We start from the raw sequence: 21,123 nt of genomic DNA on the forward strand, positions 1-21,123 counted from the left end.
CCTGCCAAGAGATGCGTCCGCTAAGGAAGCTTCACTGAATATACTTACTGGGGGTGCCCCTGGCTGCTGTCCGGTCACAGGGTTGTTGGCCTCTGCAAAACAAATGGAAACAGAATAAACATGGAGGACATGACAAACATAGCATAGGAGTTACTTATTGAAAATGTGACGACCCCAAATGTATCGAACCTAAAACTTGCAAATGTCACTTCCTTCCACACAAAACCAGTGTGATAACGGGACCCCATGTATGTGATTCCTCAGCAAAAGACAACTTCCACTATCTGATGCAGTTGTGAGCTATACATTCTCAACTTTTCTGTAACCCAACTTTCACTCATGAAGCCCATGTACACTATGCTTTAGGGTGAATCTAGTCTTGGGGTGGTGACAACAATATGAGTTGGGGGATGGCAAATGATATTGAACACGTGCAAAACACAACTGCAAATAAAAGGAAGCAGGCAGCGGCCGAGTATTTCGGTCACAATGATGTAATGGCTCGTTCGGTGACTAAAGAAGGACCGAATGTGACAAAAAGATTTTTGCTTTCAAAAACTGCAAAAGAACTATCAATCAATAAAAATAAATTAAAGTTTGATGATTATATTGATGAGCTGACCGTGTTTGGCTGGGAAAAGTCTGATTCAGGGAGGATGTGACAATAATTTACCATCCATCATGTCCATGATTTGTGTGATTGGTACTATGGGATGATGCAGTGGTACGACTGTGGTACGGCTGCTTTCTGACTGGACAAGACAAGTCTCGACAAATTAGCAATCATTCGGTTCAATTAAGAAATACGACATCACAGGACATTCCCAAATATGTTCAGCAATACTGCCTATCTGATTCTGCAAAGGCTCTCAAGATCAGCACCTCAACAGACCCCTGTCCATCGGTATTAAGACAATCTTAATACTTAGTGTCACATCCCCTTTCCTCAAACTTTGTTCAGTTGGAATCAAGCCAATGATGAGGCCAAGAAAACAGGTATGGTGAGGTATTCAGTGTAAAAAAGCACTCTACCAAGATGTGTAAATCACAACACTTTTGGTGTTTGAGAGACACTTACAAAAGAGAAGTATTACTGATAGACTGTCGAAGAACAGAACTGCTTCACTTTTGTAAGGATGAAATGGGTGGTCAAATATAACATCATCAAATTGGTCATCTTGAATAACCGTCATTTTGAAACTCACTTGATGGGCCAACTATTAAATAAACATTTGAGATGCATCATCGACAACCGTGAAGCCACTCATTGCTCTTTCAACATAATCAAGTTAAAGCGTTATATCAGGTATACTCTCGCCGGAATTTTGAATGGAAGAGATTCAGATCTTGGTATTAAAATCTACATACTTCTTATCTCAAAACTCTGAAATTTCATGCAGCGATGCCAAAATATCTGTTACGAAGGTACGTATGGCATATTTTCAGAAATCACTGGTTACATTATGGCTTTGTTTGATGTCAGCGCCACCTGTGGGCTCCTGCTGACACCTCATTGCAATATGACAAAAGTTGTGACAATTTGGTTTCATTTAGTAGACTTGATCGACATGATGACGCAAGAGTGTTTTGACATTTTGATCGAAGTTAAAATATGTGAGCTATCCAAGATGAAATACCAAATGGACGACCTTGAATTCACGGTCACGTCAATATCATACTACCTCTCTGCCTACGAGTAGGTTTGTGCTCCTCATACTCAATACCTTCACCAGTTAGTGGGTTACGATAAATTCGCTCTGCCGATGAGAGATGATGGACATGCAGTTACGGGCAAAGCATCATGGGAAGAGAGCATTATGAGATAGTACGAGACGGAAAGGTCATGAAGTCATTCCTGACCAAAATTTATGGCTGTGTAAAAGAATTATCAAATGGCTCTATGATTTTAGCAAGCAACATAGACTTTGGGCATGAATGAAGCTGGCAGCGATTAAAGAAGCAGAAGTTGTTTCCAGTACCAGATAAAACATTACGAAGACAGAATAGGGTACCGGCAAAACTATGTCTGATGCCACATGGCACTGGCTGTCACTAGGGTATTGCATTGTTGTGACAAGAGACGTGACGTCAATTTGTTGTGATTTGACGTCACTTCGATGCATACCCTAGTGAAATTCAGTGCCACCTATTGAGATGCTGATACCCTATTGATGAGGGCACCATTTTTGACTTGGTCCACAATGAAATGTGAGCTCCACATCACAGAGTTACACATTTGAAGATACGACACAAATATCATTGTTATGAAAACAATCAGCGACAACATAACAACAACAATAACAACAAAATCTGGAAAGAAATGAAAAGATGTTGATTATGACGATATTCATGAACGAGATGATGAATATTCATGAAAATTGCTTAATATCTACAACAGCGTGATGAGGATGAAAAATCTTCCTGAAAATTAAAAATATTCATTAAGTCGACCGACTAAGCCCAGGTTGTGATAGAAATATTCACAATATTGAGATTTGGAGATTGAAGCCTATGACTGAAGCAGCACTGTGGGTACAAGGGGAAGAGAGACCCGAAAGTGATTGACTGTTTTCTGCAAAACTGAAAATAACATGTTGAAAGCACCTAATTCCGCACAAACATGGGAAGTCTTAACAAACCGACGAGATAATTCCTTGAGATATTATTTTTTAACTTGTTCAAAATTTGAAATAAACGACACTTTGAATGAATTGGCTGTTTTGCAATATCTTTACGACTGAAACCTTTTTCTGCCGAAAAAGAAAGTTGTGGACCATCAAAAATTTATTTCTTTATAATCGTTTCCATAACAAAATGTAATTGTTTGTAGTATGCAGAACTGAAATTAGTTAAAGTGAAACACAGTTTCCAGCATCTGGCATGACACTTTTTGATATTTTGTAGAACCAATAACATATTTACATATAATAATCAAAGAAGCTCTATTAAAAAACAGAACACTTGAAATAGCATGGGTATCAATTTACAAATAAACGGATTCACAAAATTTTGGAACAGGAATCATAAGAAGCATGCATGATACAAAGGAATAAGATCAACGCAACACAACAACTAAACTACAGGATTAAACAAGTAAAAAGTGCATACACCTACAAAGTTTAAATCTGGGTTTTTTTCCATCTCGTGAGCCCAGTAGGTTTTTAAGTGTCATCACAATCCAGGAGATAACAAATGTGGCCTACTGATTTCATAAGGACAAAACAAGGAGCAACAAAAGATGGGTTGAGGCATTCTACATGCAAACCTATCATAGATAATATTCTTTCACATTAACAACAATCTTTCTATGTACAATCAAAACTTTATAAGGCAAGCCTGTCTCTAAATTTTTGGTACAATCCAGGAATCATTCAGTTACATTATCAAATTCAAAAGTGATTTTAACAGTAAGTCTCACCAGCTCACAGGGACAAATCCTTTCACACATTCATCAAATCAACTGATAATACTTTTTGTAAGAATACAATACCTATAAGCTAATTTGAGGAGGACACCATTGAAATGCAAGCCTAGAGAAATATAAGTGTACAATAAATGTTTTCAAACACCAAAATACTATGTCTAACCAACAAGATGGAAAATAACCTGTCTTCCCAACTTATGAAACCAAATACAAAGGAAGTTTTGACTAGCACCTAAGACATGAGAAGAAGAAACACAATATTTAACTAAACTGTGGCCTACAACAGTTTTACAATATGTCTACACAGCAAAAGAAAACAAAATCATACAACTGAATAGGGTAGCCAAAGCTAGGCTTGAGCAAAGCAAGAAACGTCCACAACCATGGCAACTGACTGGTTGCCATGGAAACACTGTAGTTGCCAAGGTAACCAACCAGCTGCCAGAGTGTTTCATTGGTTGCTATGTTAAAACTAATTTCTAAGGCAACATAAGACACTGCACTACGACATAACTTGCAAATTACTAAGAATTCACTACAGTAGCCGACAATTCTACAATTGACCCGACACCACAAGATATTGAGGTCAAGGTTCAACTGGGTCAAGGTCATCCAGTGGCTACCGGTACTGACCGGAATCATAGATCACATGGCGGTAAAAGATGAATCATTTTGGTTTCCTGAATAGCCGTTATAGTTATTGTGGTTTTCTCGGACGAATGGACTATTGTTGGAGACTGAAAAGAGAGAGAGAAATAGTTTAGATGAGAGAAACGGAGAATAGCCAACGTCAAACGCCATTCGATCAAGTATGGTATGGTTTAGACGGTCAAACCCAGGTATAATGTATCACTAGTTGTTATGTTCCAAGCCCATGGGGAGTGAGTGGGGACCATATGTAACTGGGGTTATGCAGTGTAAGTTGTACATTGAAAATAAAACAATTGCATACAGGAATCTAAAATTCGGAAGCTTCTCATCTGCAGACCTTGGGAATAAACTTGGGAGCGAGCTTGCAAATTAGAACTAAGAAACAGGTTTCAGAAGACCACAATATCTCAATGGTAATAATTAGACAGTGTACACAATACAATTTTTGGAGCATAATTTCGACATCAATGAAAAAGTTTAGCTTTAAAAAGAGGCGAACACTGGCTATCCACAGAACAGTACAGCAAATCATTTGACTTTGGGAACTCGGCACAGGGGATGCAAATCGCAGTATAGCAAAACCTCAATGACATGACGATGAATACATCAGCGGCTGGACAAAGTTCACTCGGCACACGACACAACTTACTTCAAATACACGAGGGCCTTTTCGTCTGAAGCTATAGCACATCAGTAGGCCTGCTAAGTAAAAATTCAACCCCATATAGCCAACACTTGTAAATCACAAGTAAAAAAATCTTGAAAACATACGTTCACAAAAATTGACAAAACAAATGCAAGTGTTAGCAGTGTTGTCCTCAGTGTGGTTGTGACATTGTCTTCCAAACATGACAGGCTGTGCTATTGTCCTAAGTACTTTTAAGATTTAAAATTGTACGTGGCAAGTACTGGCGTGGTCTCTGGTCTGGCCAGGTTCTGATACCTTCCCCTAACCTATAAAGCAAGTGATGATGTCTGGCTGTGAGATTGTCCCAGGACAGATGTGAGATTGTCCCAGGACAGGTGACAGGTTGTGCTAAAGTTCCATCTCTACTGTACGTGGAATTTGTAGTGCAATACTACGAAAAGAACGGCAGTGCTGATAAATGGCCACATGCTTTGCCCCCCCCCCACGTTATCTCAGATCAATTACAAATCATGCCCCCTCCCCCTCCCCAGATACTCCATGCAATCTGTGCACTATGGACTACATGTGTAGCATCAAGATTCAGATACATCATAAACTTCCTACTTTCTGCTTAACACGGAGCATTTTATCAAGATTGTCAAGTCGGTATGGTTTCTGGGGTCCATAAGCATCAGGCCTGAAGGGTTTTTGGGGTCCGTTAGCATCAAATCTGAATGGTTTGTCGGGCCCTTTAGCCCCGGCTGGGGAAACGTACTTGCAGAGAGTAGTGCAAGTATTTGATTCAAGTTTGTTCTCCTGCAAATCTCTTCCTGAAATATTGAGTGATTGAAATCCCAATACGGAAGCCTCAGATTTGTCCTATATACAGTAAGGGCAAATTAATTTCTTTGTTCCCACCCACACCGATTTTAGCCGCCGCCCTGAAACAACCTTTTATTTATTTTACATTTTGCCACCAATTCATTACGTTTTACATCAGACCGCATATTCGCAGCCCGTACTGAAAGCACTTCCATTATATGAGTGTGATTTCTGATTAAATAAACCAATGTTTTTCTCCCTTTTTGACTGCAAAACTCCACAACACCCATTCATACCTTGGTTCTTCGCACTTGAAGGCATTCTTGAGCGTTGTTCTAAGCTGATATCAAAACATTTACAGTTGTCACCAGTCAATGGGTTACCAGATTCTGAAAGAGAAGAGGACTGTTAGATCTTACAGAAAGGCCTTGGAAGCCACAGCAAAGGGCATTATCAACTAATCACAAAGACCAACCACCTAAGTTTGAAACAATAATACATGTACCAATCACCAGAATTGAACAGAGCAAAGAAATGTTCAATTTGATACCTCATCATGGTTGAAACTTTCCTGGTGTCACCAAAATATACAAAGGCCCCATTCAGGCGCGAATCCAATGGGGGGACATGCACCAGACGCACACACTCCCCCCTATTTCATGAAAATTTTGGAATTTAGAACACACCAGGAATTTTTATATTTTTATTAAAGGATAACCTCATCTGCCAAAGTTTCCTCACAACAAATGGACCTCAACCACATATTTTACCACAAAAGCTGAAATGTGATTAAAGAAAAAGCACCTCTTCGTCAGATTAAATGATAAGACTTTAAAACACCACCTGAAAATTATGAAATGTTTAGCACCAATGAAAACTAGAGGACCACAAAACACCAAAGCTGTAACTCAAAGTAGATCTACCTGGCGGTGTGAGGCTACCGCGTCGGATACGCCGGTAGACCTCCGCTCTACCATTGACACCACTGGGAGGGGTGATGGGGTTATAAACACTAAGAACTGGATGGAGGAAGGAACAGAGTGGGAACTTTAGTCGTGAAATTGCGGAAGAAACGGATGGGTTGAGCATAGGACATTTTTCTGAGATAGGTGTGGGCTAGTGGGATGCAACACAAATACTAAACTATGGATACAATACATGTACTGCACCCTTTATCTTATGACCACCAGTCCCCCAACAACATGATTAGCAGAACACAGCGGAGCTTTACATCATATATCGTGATCAGCATTTTTTCATCTATATATACTTTTTCACACAAACTGTAAACTACTCTAAAATGTCAATAATGTATGTTAAATTTGAATAAACTTAGAAAAAGCTACAAAGTACATCAAGCTTGGAACAAGTAAATAAACTGAAATGAACAACTTTACAGCAATTAAGTTCAGACAGCCCCATTTTAAAAGCGGATACAAACACAATTGAAAAGCCACAACAGAGCGATGAAATGTATCTCAAATAAATGCATATACACATATTTTCAAATTCTTCAAATGTTTATAAAAGAATCAAGTCATTTTGTAGCAAAGTTAAATTGGGCACACGTCTGACAATAAAATCACTGGCGATGTGCACTCTTCAAAATGCACTCACAATTGACTTTATAACCGAGGTGTGTCCCTATAAGAGTAAGATAATAAGAAAAGAGAATATTTTACATAAGATCAAAGATAAGGCCCTCGCTTATAAAACTAAAACTGCGCATTGCATGCACCTTAACCCAAAGCAGAAAAGTAGGCCTACCAGGACAGCTGATTCTCCGAAGGGCCAGCGGGGAATGGAGAGAAGGGCCAGTGATGGGATTCACAGAATCTAACAGAGGGAAGAAAGATGTACCAAATAAGATCTGCGTGATACGTTTATAGTGGTCAAAAGAGTGGCTTACAACATTGGCAGGAACAGGTTACAGGAACTGCAGCACTACTGGGTGTCTTTACTTAACGACATAGAAATGTTTACACCGAGTGGTCTAAATCTACTTGAGACAGAAACCAGCTTTAGGTAGATAATATTGCAGAGACTGCTGTCTAACGCGAAAGTTTGGGAAAAACTAAAGTGTCCACTGATTTTATTTCTTTCCAATTTTACTTTGTAAGCACTGAACATGATATTTCGTTAACTTCATTTAATACTACTGTATCCTGAGACAGAAATTTTGGAAAAGTTGAATTTCTCATTGATATTGCTTGAAGATAAGAAATTGAAGGAAACTTGTGTTTTGGTGGAGCTGGTTAGTGGTTTTACACCGAAAGCTCTTCTACATGTAGCGAATAAATAAAACATGTTGATATAAACAGCAGCAATCCAAGTTTAAACAACAGGGAGTCAAGAGACTTAGAACAGCCATGATGCACTAATTAGCTTTTCTCAACTAATTAGCTGACAAACTGCATCTACCTGCACTGACTTGGAAACTAAAACATCGCGTTGATGACATGGATAGCAAATGAACATTACAATAAGCGGAAGTTAAGGCGATCAGATTCAATACCTGATGGTCTAGGTGATCCTTTAAAGGATTTGTGTTGATAATCGGGCCGAAATTCGTACGAATTACAGTTGTATCCCGTCAGAGGATTAGAAACTGATAGAAAGAAAAAACCGACACTTAGCATAATCATCAGCAAAACCACTCGGCAATGGAGGGGCTGCAACTGACAAGGTCATAGGTCTAATGGATTTATTAAAGGAAGTCCTAATTGACCATGAGATCATTGCAGCCCCCTTTAAGCATAACCCAGGATGATCACCAAACACGAATAATTACAAGGACAGCCCTATGCCAAACATACAAACATACATGAAAATTTTCAAACTTTTAAGCACAATTTTTAAGATTGTGAATTCGAACAGGTCTATAGAGCACAAAAGTAATAATTGCAAGTTCACACTGCCACACATTTTAAGCTGCCAAACCCACACCAACAGCACATTAAAAACCAAGAAACTTGCTTGAAATTGCGGAATACAGAAAAAAATGCCCCTATGAAATTGCTTCAACACATTACTGAGCACTTATGTGATACCTGAGAAAACCCAGATGACCGAGATGTAGTTTTGCGGGAGAAAAGCAGAGATAGGGAAAAGAGAAAGTGACTTTTAATTAAAGTTGTACCTGAATGAGGTCTGGGAGTCCTCGGAGTAGCATTTCTTTGAATATCCCAAGATTTTAAGTCCTGTCCCGTGCCAGTCACAGGATTAGAATCAGCTGTAGGGGAAATAGAGCAGACACATCAACAATTAGGTTTAGATTTTGAGAAAATGGAACCAGAAATTCAGCTGTTGGTGTAAATTTCTTGTTATGAGTGTTGAGTAAATATCTGAAACGAGAATGCCGCTAACCAACTACGCTCTAGAGAAACAAATCAAAGTGTCACCACCATCTTTTTAACAAGGTCTCAACCCTTCTCTTATGGGAATGAATTCCAAGATGAAGACAGCTTCTATCACCAAGACAGAGAATGTAGAGGATAGTTGCCAACTTGGAACTAAACACAACACAAATATCTCGTCCAGATCACCACATCTTTTGGAAGGAAAGTGAACCAGTTTAAAGATGCCACCACAACCATGGAATAGATTTTAAGACAGATCTACTGGCACAGGAAAAGTGATAAAATCATTTCGGATATTTTCTGTTCCTCAACCAAGTATATATAATAGAGCAGGACATTTCAGAAGACAAAATCCACTGACAGAATCCCAGTAAAACCTAAAAGGAGTTTTCGTCCACAGACTGCAAGTTCTACACTAGTTCTAAACAGGAGCAGCATGCACAGTCCAAAACCTTCCAGCCAGGGACAGGACCTCCACAGAAATCCATCAACCATAGAAGAGATATTCGTAGAACAAAGCACTTTACTTAGTGACAACATTGAATACGTGAGATAGGTCCATAAAATAGTCTGCTTCAGTCGCACATAATAAGCAACTTTCCAGCAGCTCATGTACAGTATATGAAACTGCCCGACACCGAATGACCAGAAATTCTTTGTACCTCTTTTATATTCATGTCTGCGCTGTGTTGCTGTGCCTAGTGGTGGTGTGTTTTGACTGTTCTCGGTCTCCGTGCCATCACGATTTCGACCTGTGATGGGATTACGGTTAATAGTCTCTGTGGAAATGACATGAAATGATATGACAGGCTGATTCAGTAGCCATGCAGGGTGATCACTGGTAGAGTACCAGCCTAATAATCAGCAGGTTGTGTGTTTGCCTATTGGAAAGAAACCCAAATTGCTTCAACCTTTCAATAAGCTGTAAGATTGAGGTCCTGGTGCCTTGTGCTCATGCCAGGGCAGGCAAAAGATCCCATCAATGTGGACAGCGGCTTGCTACGGACTACTCTTTCTTGGGTGCAGAATGCAGAGCGAATGTTGAAGAAGAGGTACCCTTGTATGGGGTAGGAGGCAGAAAGCATGAATCTCTCAGATGCATCAGAGATAATGGGCCCACTTTTCCCATGCAACATCGTAACAGGAACTGACTGGGCAGTGAAGTAGGGTGCCAGGATAATCGAAAAGGCATTAGCAGAAAAGACTAAACCAAGTTTTCATGGATTTCCCCACTACAACACAAACACTGGTTACAATATCAAAGAATTACATCAGTAAGTAAATGCTGAGGTCGGATGCTGAGGAACGATATGAAGTTTCGTCACAAAGTCACAGATGGAGGATTTGAGGCACGATATCAAACGAACAACATCAATTTTAGAACATTATTTCATGATTTCCCTTGGCAGATGAGTCACCAGTGATGGCAGACATTCATCTAAAACATTTATTCAGTGTCTTCTTCATACATATGCATGCACTGGTCACAGATCCCGATGGCCCGGTGGTTGAAGTGTCCGCCTCGTGTACGAAGGGTTGAAGGTTAGAGACCCTTTGTTAGCTCTTTCTGGTGTGGTCCATTGCTTAGCCCCAGCTTGTTATCAGAGATAGGAGTTTGGGAGTAAAAAATGTCACAAGTCAAATGTCACAAGCCAAAATCTGGCTGGCCCTTTCATTAGGGGTGACACTGTAACAAACTTCTTCGTATAGCTTACCTCTAACCCTTCTCGGGCAAGACTTTGATCTCCTAGGTCGGTTAAATGTGCTCTCGGGACCTAAAGCGCCCTCCCCTACAATACAATTCCTATAGGCACTGGTTGTCATTCTTGTAGGGGTTCTAGCCCGGTCACGAGGGGTGTGTGGCCCTGAACCGACATATAGGGGGCGGTCATTGTCCCCACGGTGCCCAATAGGATCCAGAAGGGCATATTCTGAAGAATAGGGTGAAGAAAGGTTAGGAAGTGAAGAGACAGGCTAACAATGACACAAGCCTGTTGGGCACACATACGTGTAGAGGTTCAACTGTGGTCTAGAGCAGACTGCAGCACGAGCAACTCACTTGTTTTGGGATCAAAACTGACTTTGGAAAGACCAAAGCAGCAAGTTAAAGGAAAGTGGCCTCATCACTGCTGACCTATTCTAAGTGCCTGTCGCAGCGTTTTTTGACCTTAACCTAAAGCTCACCTTCATTATCCATCTTCTTCGTGGGTGTCTTTGGTCGTCTCATGGTTCGTTTCTTGTCATCTTCATGGAAGTCGCCTTGGCCGCTTATCGGATTCCTTGTTGCTGAAGAAGAACATGAATGCTATTAGATATGACGTACAGGAATGAAACTGCCCTCAAAGAAGAAACAGGCATTTCATGCAATACCTAGTCTATGTTGTGTAGGAAATACATGTACATATGTTGAATTATGGAAAATTCGGAATTATGGTACAATTGAAGCTGCCAAATTACAACATTCATGCTAGATTTAAAGATAACACATCAAGGATATTTCACCAAGTCCTTCAACAGATAACTTTTCCATTACTGATCAACTCTATATCTTATATGAATATACCTGCAAAACAAAACAAATTGTCTTTGACAAATGGTTGGTCAGGGATATAGGCTATGACTAAATATCACACCCAGAGTCTGAAACGAAATACTGTAGTCACAAAACACAAAATGTCATCAGCATATTTTGCACGAAAGCCGAGGATACAAAGTAAAATCTGATCAACAAACCTTTTCCTGGGCGTCTGCAGAATCGACTGCTAGTGCAATGCATATTTACAGAGGTACAGGTCAGAATAGGCAAAACAGCAAATGTTCAATATAAAGTATGTGTGATGCACAGCAGCTCCATCCCAGGTCCTCTCGGGTTATTTTGTAAAATTAGTCATGAGCTGACGAGGTTCTGTTGCAGTGCAAATTATAGAGGCAACGATGCGTGTATTAACTCACATACATGTATCAGATTGACTGAGCATACTCCAGACTACTGTAACTAGTCTTGTTGTGCAAGAACTGTTGATAAGACTTGGAAACTATGTAGGTGAGTAAATTGAAACAAAAGAGCAAGCGACTACACCCTACATCGAAACAATTAGGCTACCAAGACGACAAAACCCTAAAACCCAATAAAAATATACTTCATAACATATTCCAGTGACCATCTTCCTAAGTTATCTAAATGATCCAAGACCACCACAAATGTCGACAGGTTCCCGATGAACACACTCCAGTTTCTGATCAGTCATGCCCGCCATTTTGTGTGACATCACACAACCTTCGCTGGAGGCAAGCTCAGATGTCTCACAAAACAACAGGAACCACTGTCTAACAACCTCTTGCTCAGGAGCAGTCCCAGCAGGTCACCCATTTTCTTGAATCTTGTCGATCGGGAACCAATCTGACTCTTGAGACTACAGGTGAACCAAGACAACCTCTGCATCAACCAAGACCACATCTGAATAAGTATAGACCATCCCTGTATCAACCAAGACCCTGTGATGTATACCTGCTTCTTTTTCGACATTGTGTAGTCTGTACATTGGCCTGGCTTTTTGTTGTGCGAGTTCTTTGCCTAAGATTGGATCCCTTCGATCTGCTGGTAAGTACACAAGTGATTACATTTTAAAGTTTGTTAACCTCTGCATCTGTCATAACTGACACAAGTTATGTCAGACAGAAATACGATCTAGCAAAGTCAGTTTTATAGACAGCCAGGGATTACATTTTTGGAAGTGGTGGAAATGTGAAAAGGATATCTTTTATTATCTGTTATAAAATTAAGATTAAAGGTTCACCATTGGCACCACAACTTTGGCAAGAACTTGAAATCCTAAACCAATTAGAACTCCTTCAAAATGACGTGAATGCATGTCAAGGGTGGGAGTTGATCTGTTCTCTGGAAAAACAAAGCCCGAGTGGCGCACAGATTTTTCAGGCATCTTTTTGAAAGCGACAGAGAATTCAAAAATCGTTCAAGCAATCACAAGCTACAAGCTATCATAGCTTTTAGAATAGAATCAAATATTTAAAGCGATCACTCCACAAGATCAACTCAGGTTTATATTGATAGACGGCATCTACAAGCCAAAAAATACTAACTCTGCATCCCCCAATTAAAATTCACCTCCTTGACTAACTAACTTTGAGTCATCTGATTTTAGAAGTAGCAGACCTGTGTTTGACAGCCCTAAAGGTTAGGATATTACAGCACTTGATATCAAAGGCTACCGTACATGAAAGGATGAGGGAGAATTGATATATTGCCTGAATCTGTTCGAGTGGTGATGTTTTAAACCAACAATTACTTTTAGCACGCTATAAAGTACATTACTGATGATAAAGAAATTATCTACATTACACTTTTCGTTTGTGTTTGTATACGCCCACACCACATCGCATGTATGTATATATATCGTTTGAAAAACTTATCATTTGATAAAAACCAGAGATGTGGGATTTTGAGTAACACCTTTCAGGCAGGTTAAATCATGCGTCTGATACGTGTTAGATGTGTAGACAGGAAGTAGGTTACTTCTGACCAGTACTGCAATGAACATGCTACTTTCGACCAAAAGCAATTAATATTCTCAAAAAATTCAAGAGACTCAGTAACTGTCATAAAATTCCTAGCCCATGAAAAAATTACTGTTAACTCCATTCGAAATGCCAATAGCAATGAGAGGCTTGCTGAAATGGGCAATCAAAAATATTGGAAATCGAAAACCACAACCAAATGATCAGAAAGACAAAGCTATCACAGCAGATGGCTACCTTTCGAATTTAGTTTTGGAGTTGGTGACCTCAGACTTTGTGACCATTTTAATGCGGGTCCTTTCCTGACTGGGTCGTACTGTTCTATGTTTCCAGACCCCTTGATAGGGTCGCGAACTGGAGCTAGATGGCAATGGAGAAAATAACAGAAATGAAGGAAACTTGAAAATGATTTGAAATTGGCATTTATTAAGCTATTTGTGTGTCGTCTGCACATCGCAATTGTTACACAACTAGGAATTTTCAAATTGTTTAACGTTCAGAGTCGGCCTTTAAAACAAGAGACTATAAATCCTTAACAGAAACTACAAAACTGGAAAATAAATGTCATCTGATGATGTCTAATGCCGTAATGGTGAATAATTTCATTCTGTGCGTGAACTAGTTTGCTGCCTACTCGAGACTGAGAAACTAACAGTCCTAGGGGTCATGATTGGCAACAAAATTTGAGGTTTCCTCTTCAATTTACCTTGATGGTGCTTGCGAGCTCCAGGCGAATATGCGTTTTTCCATACTGGGTCATACTCGGAGCCCAAGTCCCCCTCTCCTAACACGGGGTTGCGGACAACTGTCAACATAACGATATCGATTATTACAGGATTCTATCACCACTGCCGCTAACCGATAATTGTAACAGTGAACCAACACCATCACTACAGTGTCGAACTAAAGACAGAAAAAAACCCCTCCATAATCCCACTTGACAACAATTCTGGTTTGAAACGGTTTTGAATTCGAGGCAGGCGACAAATTTGACTGATCTATCTTGAGGAATATCACACCCTTAACCAACTGAAATCCACAAATCCAGGGGTAGGGCCCAACACCACCAAACCAGTTGAAGCTGCAAACCGACCTTCAGGAAATGTCTCCTTACCAACAGACATCGACCCTTGGTAGGGCAGATAAAGTAACTCAAATATCTGAGATTGGAAAGAGATAACCCTCGGTTAAGTCTATAATACACTTCAACTACAACCAACACCTTTTCCTGAAATTGAACCAAAACCCTGAAAACCTCCGACACCAAAATGACTGTCAGATGTTTACCCTTGTTAGGAGGTGTTGCAGGACGTTTCGGTACTCTAGGTGACCTCTGAAGAGTGTCCAATTCTTCACCTAAGTCCCCCAGACCTAGGATTGGATCACGTACTGTAATAAGAGCAAGAACTGTTACAATCAACCGCAGAGAAACTGGAGGTTGAGTGCTTGGAGGAATCTCTCATTCCGAAGTAACCTTCCAACCTCCTTCTTCCAACCCTGACAACACATCCCACACACAAGAACTGTGATATGCTTTCTTGATTTCAAGACAGGAGTCGGCATAAAGTGGTCAACGAAGGATAGGAATCTGTTGCTTCAACATCTCAGGATTCCTGGCGCTTGTTTTGTCAAGCAGACATTGAAAATTTGATTGAAATTGCTGGGTTCTTCCCCAAAGGAACTGAACAAATGAACAAACGTCCAAGGACTCTTGCACACCATGGCATATTGATGACATGGTATCTTAAAAGTGCATCTGATCCTTCTTGTTAATGGAAGATTACATGCTGCATCATCCTAGTGATGGTAATCCCTGGAGTCTTTGACAGCAATGGATACCGATCGAGTCTGTTCCATCATAGATTAGCTTTACGCACTGTGCAGTTTGATGTAGAAAATCTACAGGGCCGAGCAGCCAACATGATTGTGATTAAAGCTGGGCATCGGCTGCTACTTTTCACCAAACGTACGCCAATCGACCATGCCCATTTTATACAGTCTCATCCAACAGAACGATTCCTTCAACGAGGGTTGAAACCGAACAGCGGCACACAGAGGGTATCAAGTTTATAGAGTGACATCGGATGGCTCCAGACTCCAGTGCCGAACAAGGATTTGTGCCGGGTGACTCAACCCCATTTGCCTAATCACAGTTCGACTCATTTTTTACCCAATGACAATGATGAAGCATTTTCCTTTGTGATTGCCATTCTCGACCTGTCAGCTCAAAGATGGATGTCAAAGTTTTGATGTTGTGGAAATACAGTATAGCCCTCTGGTTGACTCATGAGCTTTAGGTCATGGTAGAACAAATCTCTGTTTCCAATGGTTCAAGCAATTACAATACATGTAGGGAACCAGAGTGATACTGGGGCCACCAAACCTCATAAGGTCGAATGCTTGCACTGTACCTTCCTGATCATGCTACAGAATTGTGCCGGTCTACCTCGGGAGAGCTGTATCCACTGGAGTAGGAATCTAAACATAGAATGCTGGTCCCACCTCTGCCCCCTGCAACCATGACATTTTAAATCACTAACTTTTATACCTAACTTTTAAAGCTAGATAAAAAAGTTTCTTTGCATAATGCTCAAGAGAGCCCAATTAGCAATCAATCAGGCTAGGTAGTTAATCTAATCTGCTTGAGTTTGATTCCCGACAACTCAGGAAGGAGTTCTTTGAGAGAGGATGCTGGCGTCAAATAGAAACGAATGTTTCATATTTTGGCCTGTCCTCGCATCCAAATTCAAGCACATACAATACACCCGTCTTTAGTATCCAATGCCAAAACACTTTCGGGGCTTCATCATATTCAGGGTCAACTGTATTGGCGCCAGAATGACACAAAAAAGATGGAGACGATCAAATTTCCTGCATGACAAAGAAATCAAGGATGACTATTGTTGAAAAAAACGACAGCCTTTTGCTACTCTCACAGCAACATATTCGGATTATGCTGACTCAGCAAATTGCAAGAAAATATGACATGCATGCAGTAAAAGATGACGTTTATATGCAACAACATGTTTGGGAGGTTTTGAGGGAAAGGCTGGTAAGGCACCATACCCGATTTCACATACCACTGCCAATAGTTGAAAAAGAACCATCCCACCAAGGAGTAATAAATGTGAGTATCCAAGAGAGAAAGTCTAACAGCTCAAGATTCTAGCTAGAGCTCAGTTAGAGCACAGCGTCTCAGAGGTTTTAAATAGCTTCCATGGACAAAACAGGACATTTGATAAACCTTGGTTGCACGTTGGAAAAGAGAGGGACTTGGAAGTGGGTAGTGAGGTGGCAGGGTAGTTGGGGAACCAACAGGAAGGACACCCGAAAGAGAACCAGAGACCTTACCTTGGAAGATAGAACCACCAAATTGAGTTTCCAAATCAAGAGTGTCAGCATCACCCATATTTATATCCAACCGTAGTCCAAAGCCTCGATGAGCTCTCTAATATAGTATCAGCGTATACGAAATCTATTAAAATGAGATATTCATGCGAGCTTTCTGAAGTGGGGAATATTAATTCCAAAACACCTGCTACCCGGATAAAGTATGCTAGGGATTTGGAGAGCATGCCATATTCAGCCACGGAATTGTGTGCCCGGAATGTGGATTATCAAAGATGTAAATCAACAATCAATGGACAGTTTCAATTAAGTTTTAAAGATGCGTTGCTCGTAATTTAAATCGGGCTGCTATCAGAGTGTATACTAGCAGAATGCCGATGCAGCCACATAGAATTAAGCATCAACTTGAAGATATTGACAAACATCAGTTGTCTGGTGCATAACCCCCCCCCCCCCCTCCCGGTTTTCAACTCCTTTCAATTTGCAACCTTATTTTTTTATCTTCGTTGATGTGGCAAATCTTGCGATTGCGTATTGGACACAGTCCCTTTAACTGAGTGCACTTAGTGATGCAGACAGGACCTCTTCCCAATGTGTGACTAGGTATCAATATCCTCATTTACTGCACCAACAATAGGATCGGATTATTGATCTCAGTTTAAAATACTCCCAGTAGCCAAGGGGAACATCTCACAATGATTTCCCATTTCAGGGGACCGTTTCATAAAGCACACTTTTAGGACTGCATGACCATACCAGACTGGGACCATCAGAGGACCACTTCATGGATGAAGAACAAAACCAACATCAGATAAGCACATCTAGACGCACCACCGAATGGATTTTAAACGGTCCACACCAACTAAATCTATCCTTGTGATCCACTTTTTGGACCAGACAGGACTACACTCTGTCAGCCACATTTGATGGAAGGGTGGATCAGAATGATATCTATGATCCATCTGTTCATTTACATACTTTGAAACAGACCCAATTAATCCCCCAGTTGCACTGACAGTCACTTTCTTTATTTTGAGGGTTAACTTCTTATTTTTGTTTACCATCTCCATTGTTGTTTACAGGTGGCAGAAGATGAAGAATAGTAAAAAAATATGCAGTTACAACCAGAGTAAAACACCTTGAGGCTGAGAAGCATGAGATAAGAATAATATCAGATGAACACCAACAAAGAATAGCTCAACAGGAAGTCAAAGAAGGTGTAGATGATCTGATGTAGTTCCAAGCCTTCTGTGTAAACTTCCTGCGCTTCATGGGTCTGCATCCACAAAACTACAGCTTTAAGAGAATGCAAAAGAAGTAGATTACCACCAACCGCTGGGAAAGAGCAGAAAACGGTTGATGAATCGTGTCCGTCTGCATGTTGAATTCTCTAGAGGTGTGTACAGTGGAACCTCCCTTATTTTGGCAACCACTTCTGTCAGGACACACTCTACCCTCAAGAGAAACTGCTTTTGTTCCAAATTGATGATTTCTGTTAAACTTGACCCCTCTAATCAGGACATCTCTCCATCTAAGATAGCATTTGTCAGTGACGAGGGTGTCCTCATGAGAGGTTCTACTGTACATGTGTAACAAAGGAAAACCGACACCTTGCCAAGAATAATCTTTGCACCGGAACTTCCAATCCCAAAACACCAAAGCTTATTGGGCTTAAATCTCACTCATACCTCTGGTCGTGTCAGAGTCTGGTGTCTTTGGACGTCGAATGCCTGTTGACAGGAGATCTAACTCCTCTCCGAAATCGCCATGGCCTAGTATAGGATCCCTATTTTCTGCTCAAAATTAAAATAAAACAATAGAGCAACTGTTAAATGCCAGAATTGCGAAACTTGACCTTGGTTTGTGTATTTCATTGAAACGAACATCTAAATACCAACAGAATCTATCTATAAGAAGCCTGCTCCAAACTATATTATGAAAAGGAAGACCAAGTACTCTAAACAGTAGCAAAAAGAATCGTCTTTTTTCTTAATGAGTTGGCAAAGCATATTTTCTAAAGAGCATGTCTGCTTCTAAACGCAGCATTCAGATATCGTGTGAAGGGTGGATCACCAACTCATTACACAGCCCACTTTACTTCAATCTTCAGTGAGAGTAATTAAAACCACTAGTATGAGGTTTCTTGGCCAGTACCTCCATCAAACACCTAGACAACTCACCAACACCAAAAAAATCTAACAAAAGTAGGTTTTCTGATATCAGTAAAGCAATAGACATGAGACATGTAGATGAGGTCCCAAGATTCATCGGAAAATGTTCATGAGGACAGTTCACAACCACAGAGGTTCTGTTGGAGTCGCCCAAATGCTCCTCCAACTGACAGAATAGGGTAGGATGTTTTAGGCCCCGAGTTCCGATCTGATCTGTTGGTGCAGTTGTCATCTTTCTGATGCTGCAAGAGGAACAGCAAGAAGACTCACCAATCACACAAACGAAATAGATGTTTTTTGTCGTCAAACCCACGAGATGAGACACTTCTCTGATTTATTACCAATGTCTATGAGTGCAACGATGAGACACTCCTCATTTTTTATCTCCGACTCAATTTGTTTTTTTCGTGGCAAGTGTCACTTGGTCAAACCACAAAGCAGCCATTAAGACAATGATACTGATGATCATGCATGCGCAAACTGACTCATCTTATGCTACTTAATCATTTCTCTAATTCAGATTGATTTTAATTTCCCTCGTATAGTCTGACTAGTTTGCCCAAAATTTGCATTTGTCAGCCAAAGTTTTTGAGTTGCTGCAGAGAAGTTTGTCTCATACCTTTTACATTATTTCGATCAGAATCAAATCTGCAACATATAATGCCACCACCACAACTCAAAATACAAAGCATCTAATCAATGAACATATTATTTCAACTCAGAAAGTTTCAAGTTTCATCCTAGGAACGAGAACAAGAAGATCTTTGACTGAAGCGTGAGCCCACAATCCTTGAGAAAATATGTGAATAGGATTTAGTTTACACAGCAACCAACAAAAGAAACAGATTCATAGATAACCAAAGATCACCCTATTCAAGAAATTACTAATGGGATGACCCACCACTAGATAACAGATTCACCATGAAAAATTAATAAAGATTTACCAGCGCTCGACTTTAATTTTTCTCTATCAATCACTCTGATGGGGTGTGCTGTCATGGGATCCATATTGGCTATCTGCGGATTGTAATACGACTTTGTGGGAGTCATGACCGGCGCCCCCCATGCTAGAAAGCAGAATTGTATTAAAACTCTGAGTGAGCTTCACTGAGATTGAACATCAAAGTATGTTGCCTAGTAGTAGTATAATTTCATGCTGATGACACTTTATCAACCCAAAAGAAAGTTTTCAACACAATTTAACGATTCTTATTAGAATTTGTTTTATTCAAAATTGAATGAAACAGAGAAATGCACAAACCTGACCAAACATTTGCAAAGCAACACTAAACTTTGCCTCGCTTCAAGCCTGCCAAAGTCACTGGCATATACATCTCCATACGCATGGTTTTCAATTCTAAGAATGATATTCACAACTGATATAACCGTGCCAAATTCGGCTCTTTTAGTATCAGTCGCCACATTGCCAGACTTTTTGGCAAACTCGAAGGAAACAAAATCTATACAGTACACTTGACTCACCTTGTTGAGGACGGCGACCCCGTCCCGTTCGTCTCTGGACGGCTTTATTATCCCCCGAAGATTGGCCAGCTTCGTTCACCATCTTGACAGCTTTCTGCCCGCCTTGTTGTTGTGAGCTCTCTGCCTTGTTGTTGCTGTGAGCTTTCTGCCCACCTTGTTGTTGTTGCGAGCAAGCTCTACACGTTTGGTTAGAAGTACAAAAGCAAGAGCCACTACTAGTCGCTGGACGTGAATGTTCCTTCTCTGACGGAGCGGTTCCGTTCTCTCGTGGCGTATGGACGTGATTCACGTATCTCGATTTGGTCAAGAACGATATTGTTGGCTCAAGATAACCTGCTGTTAATTGTCCGTTACTTGTGCCAGTGGACGAAATGTTCTTTTTTACACCTAGTTTTCAATCACACGGAAATCATGACACCAAATTTTATGATTAGACCGGGGAGTTAAGACAAAAGAACTGATCATGTTTGACGAGAAGACATGCAAGGTGGGGTGTTCACTGATAAAAGATTGTGCAGCCAAGAAAACGCAGTTTCAAAATTCACAAACTAGAGAAATAAGGAATGAAGCACACTTCAAAAATATTCATCCGAAATGACATTTTCTGTGCCAAATAAATTTGTATCCATAGTTTCGAGGACGTCCTTTGTTTTTTCTGCAAACTGTGTTATCAATTTTAGAAGTATTATTCCAACAATCAAA

General features: G+C 40.4%; 1 protein-coding gene across 14 annotated transcripts in view; it reads right to left on the bottom strand.

Moving 5' to 3' along the window:
- Nucleotides 1-21,123, bottom strand: part of LOC135494118 (uncharacterized) — a 36,697-nt gene that overhangs the window by 4,204 nt on the left and 11,370 nt on the right. For 3 of the 14 annotated variants that reach the window (XM_064781887.1, XM_064781888.1, XM_064781882.1), the window contains exons 3-17: nucleotides 20,422-20,808; nucleotides 19,884-20,006; nucleotides 18,457-18,564; nucleotides 14,708-14,809; nucleotides 14,127-14,225; nucleotides 13,658-13,780; nucleotides 12,393-12,482; nucleotides 11,069-11,170; nucleotides 10,600-10,815; nucleotides 9,547-9,663; nucleotides 8,665-8,757; nucleotides 6,449-6,544; nucleotides 5,822-5,914; nucleotides 4,058-4,161; nucleotides 49-92 (exon numbers count right to left, since the gene is read on the bottom strand). In XM_064781887.1, coding sequence (XP_064637957.1) covers nucleotides 4,070-4,161; nucleotides 5,822-5,914; nucleotides 6,449-6,544; nucleotides 8,665-8,757; nucleotides 9,547-9,663; nucleotides 10,600-10,815; nucleotides 11,069-11,170; nucleotides 12,393-12,482; nucleotides 13,658-13,780; nucleotides 14,127-14,225; nucleotides 14,708-14,809; nucleotides 18,457-18,564; nucleotides 19,884-20,006; nucleotides 20,422-20,808 — 1,841 coding nt within the window. In that variant the 3' untranslated portion in view covers nucleotides 49-92; nucleotides 4,058-4,069. Of the gene's footprint in view, nucleotides 1-48; nucleotides 93-4,057; nucleotides 4,162-5,821; nucleotides 5,915-6,448; nucleotides 6,545-8,040; nucleotides 8,134-8,664; nucleotides 8,758-9,546; nucleotides 9,664-10,599; nucleotides 10,816-11,068; nucleotides 11,171-12,392; nucleotides 12,483-13,657; nucleotides 13,781-14,126; nucleotides 14,226-14,707; nucleotides 14,810-18,456; nucleotides 18,565-19,883; nucleotides 20,007-20,421; nucleotides 20,809-21,123 lie in introns of all 14 variants that reach the window. The other 11 variants (XM_064781885.1, XM_064781884.1, XM_064781886.1 and 8 more) reach the window with 11 other exon arrangements.

This window comes from Lineus longissimus, chromosome 9 (genome assembly GCF_910592395.1).
Source record: "Lineus longissimus chromosome 9, tnLinLong1.2, whole genome shotgun sequence".
NCBI classification, from domain to species: Eukaryota; Metazoa; Nemertea; class Pilidiophora; order Heteronemertea; family Lineidae; genus Lineus; species Lineus longissimus.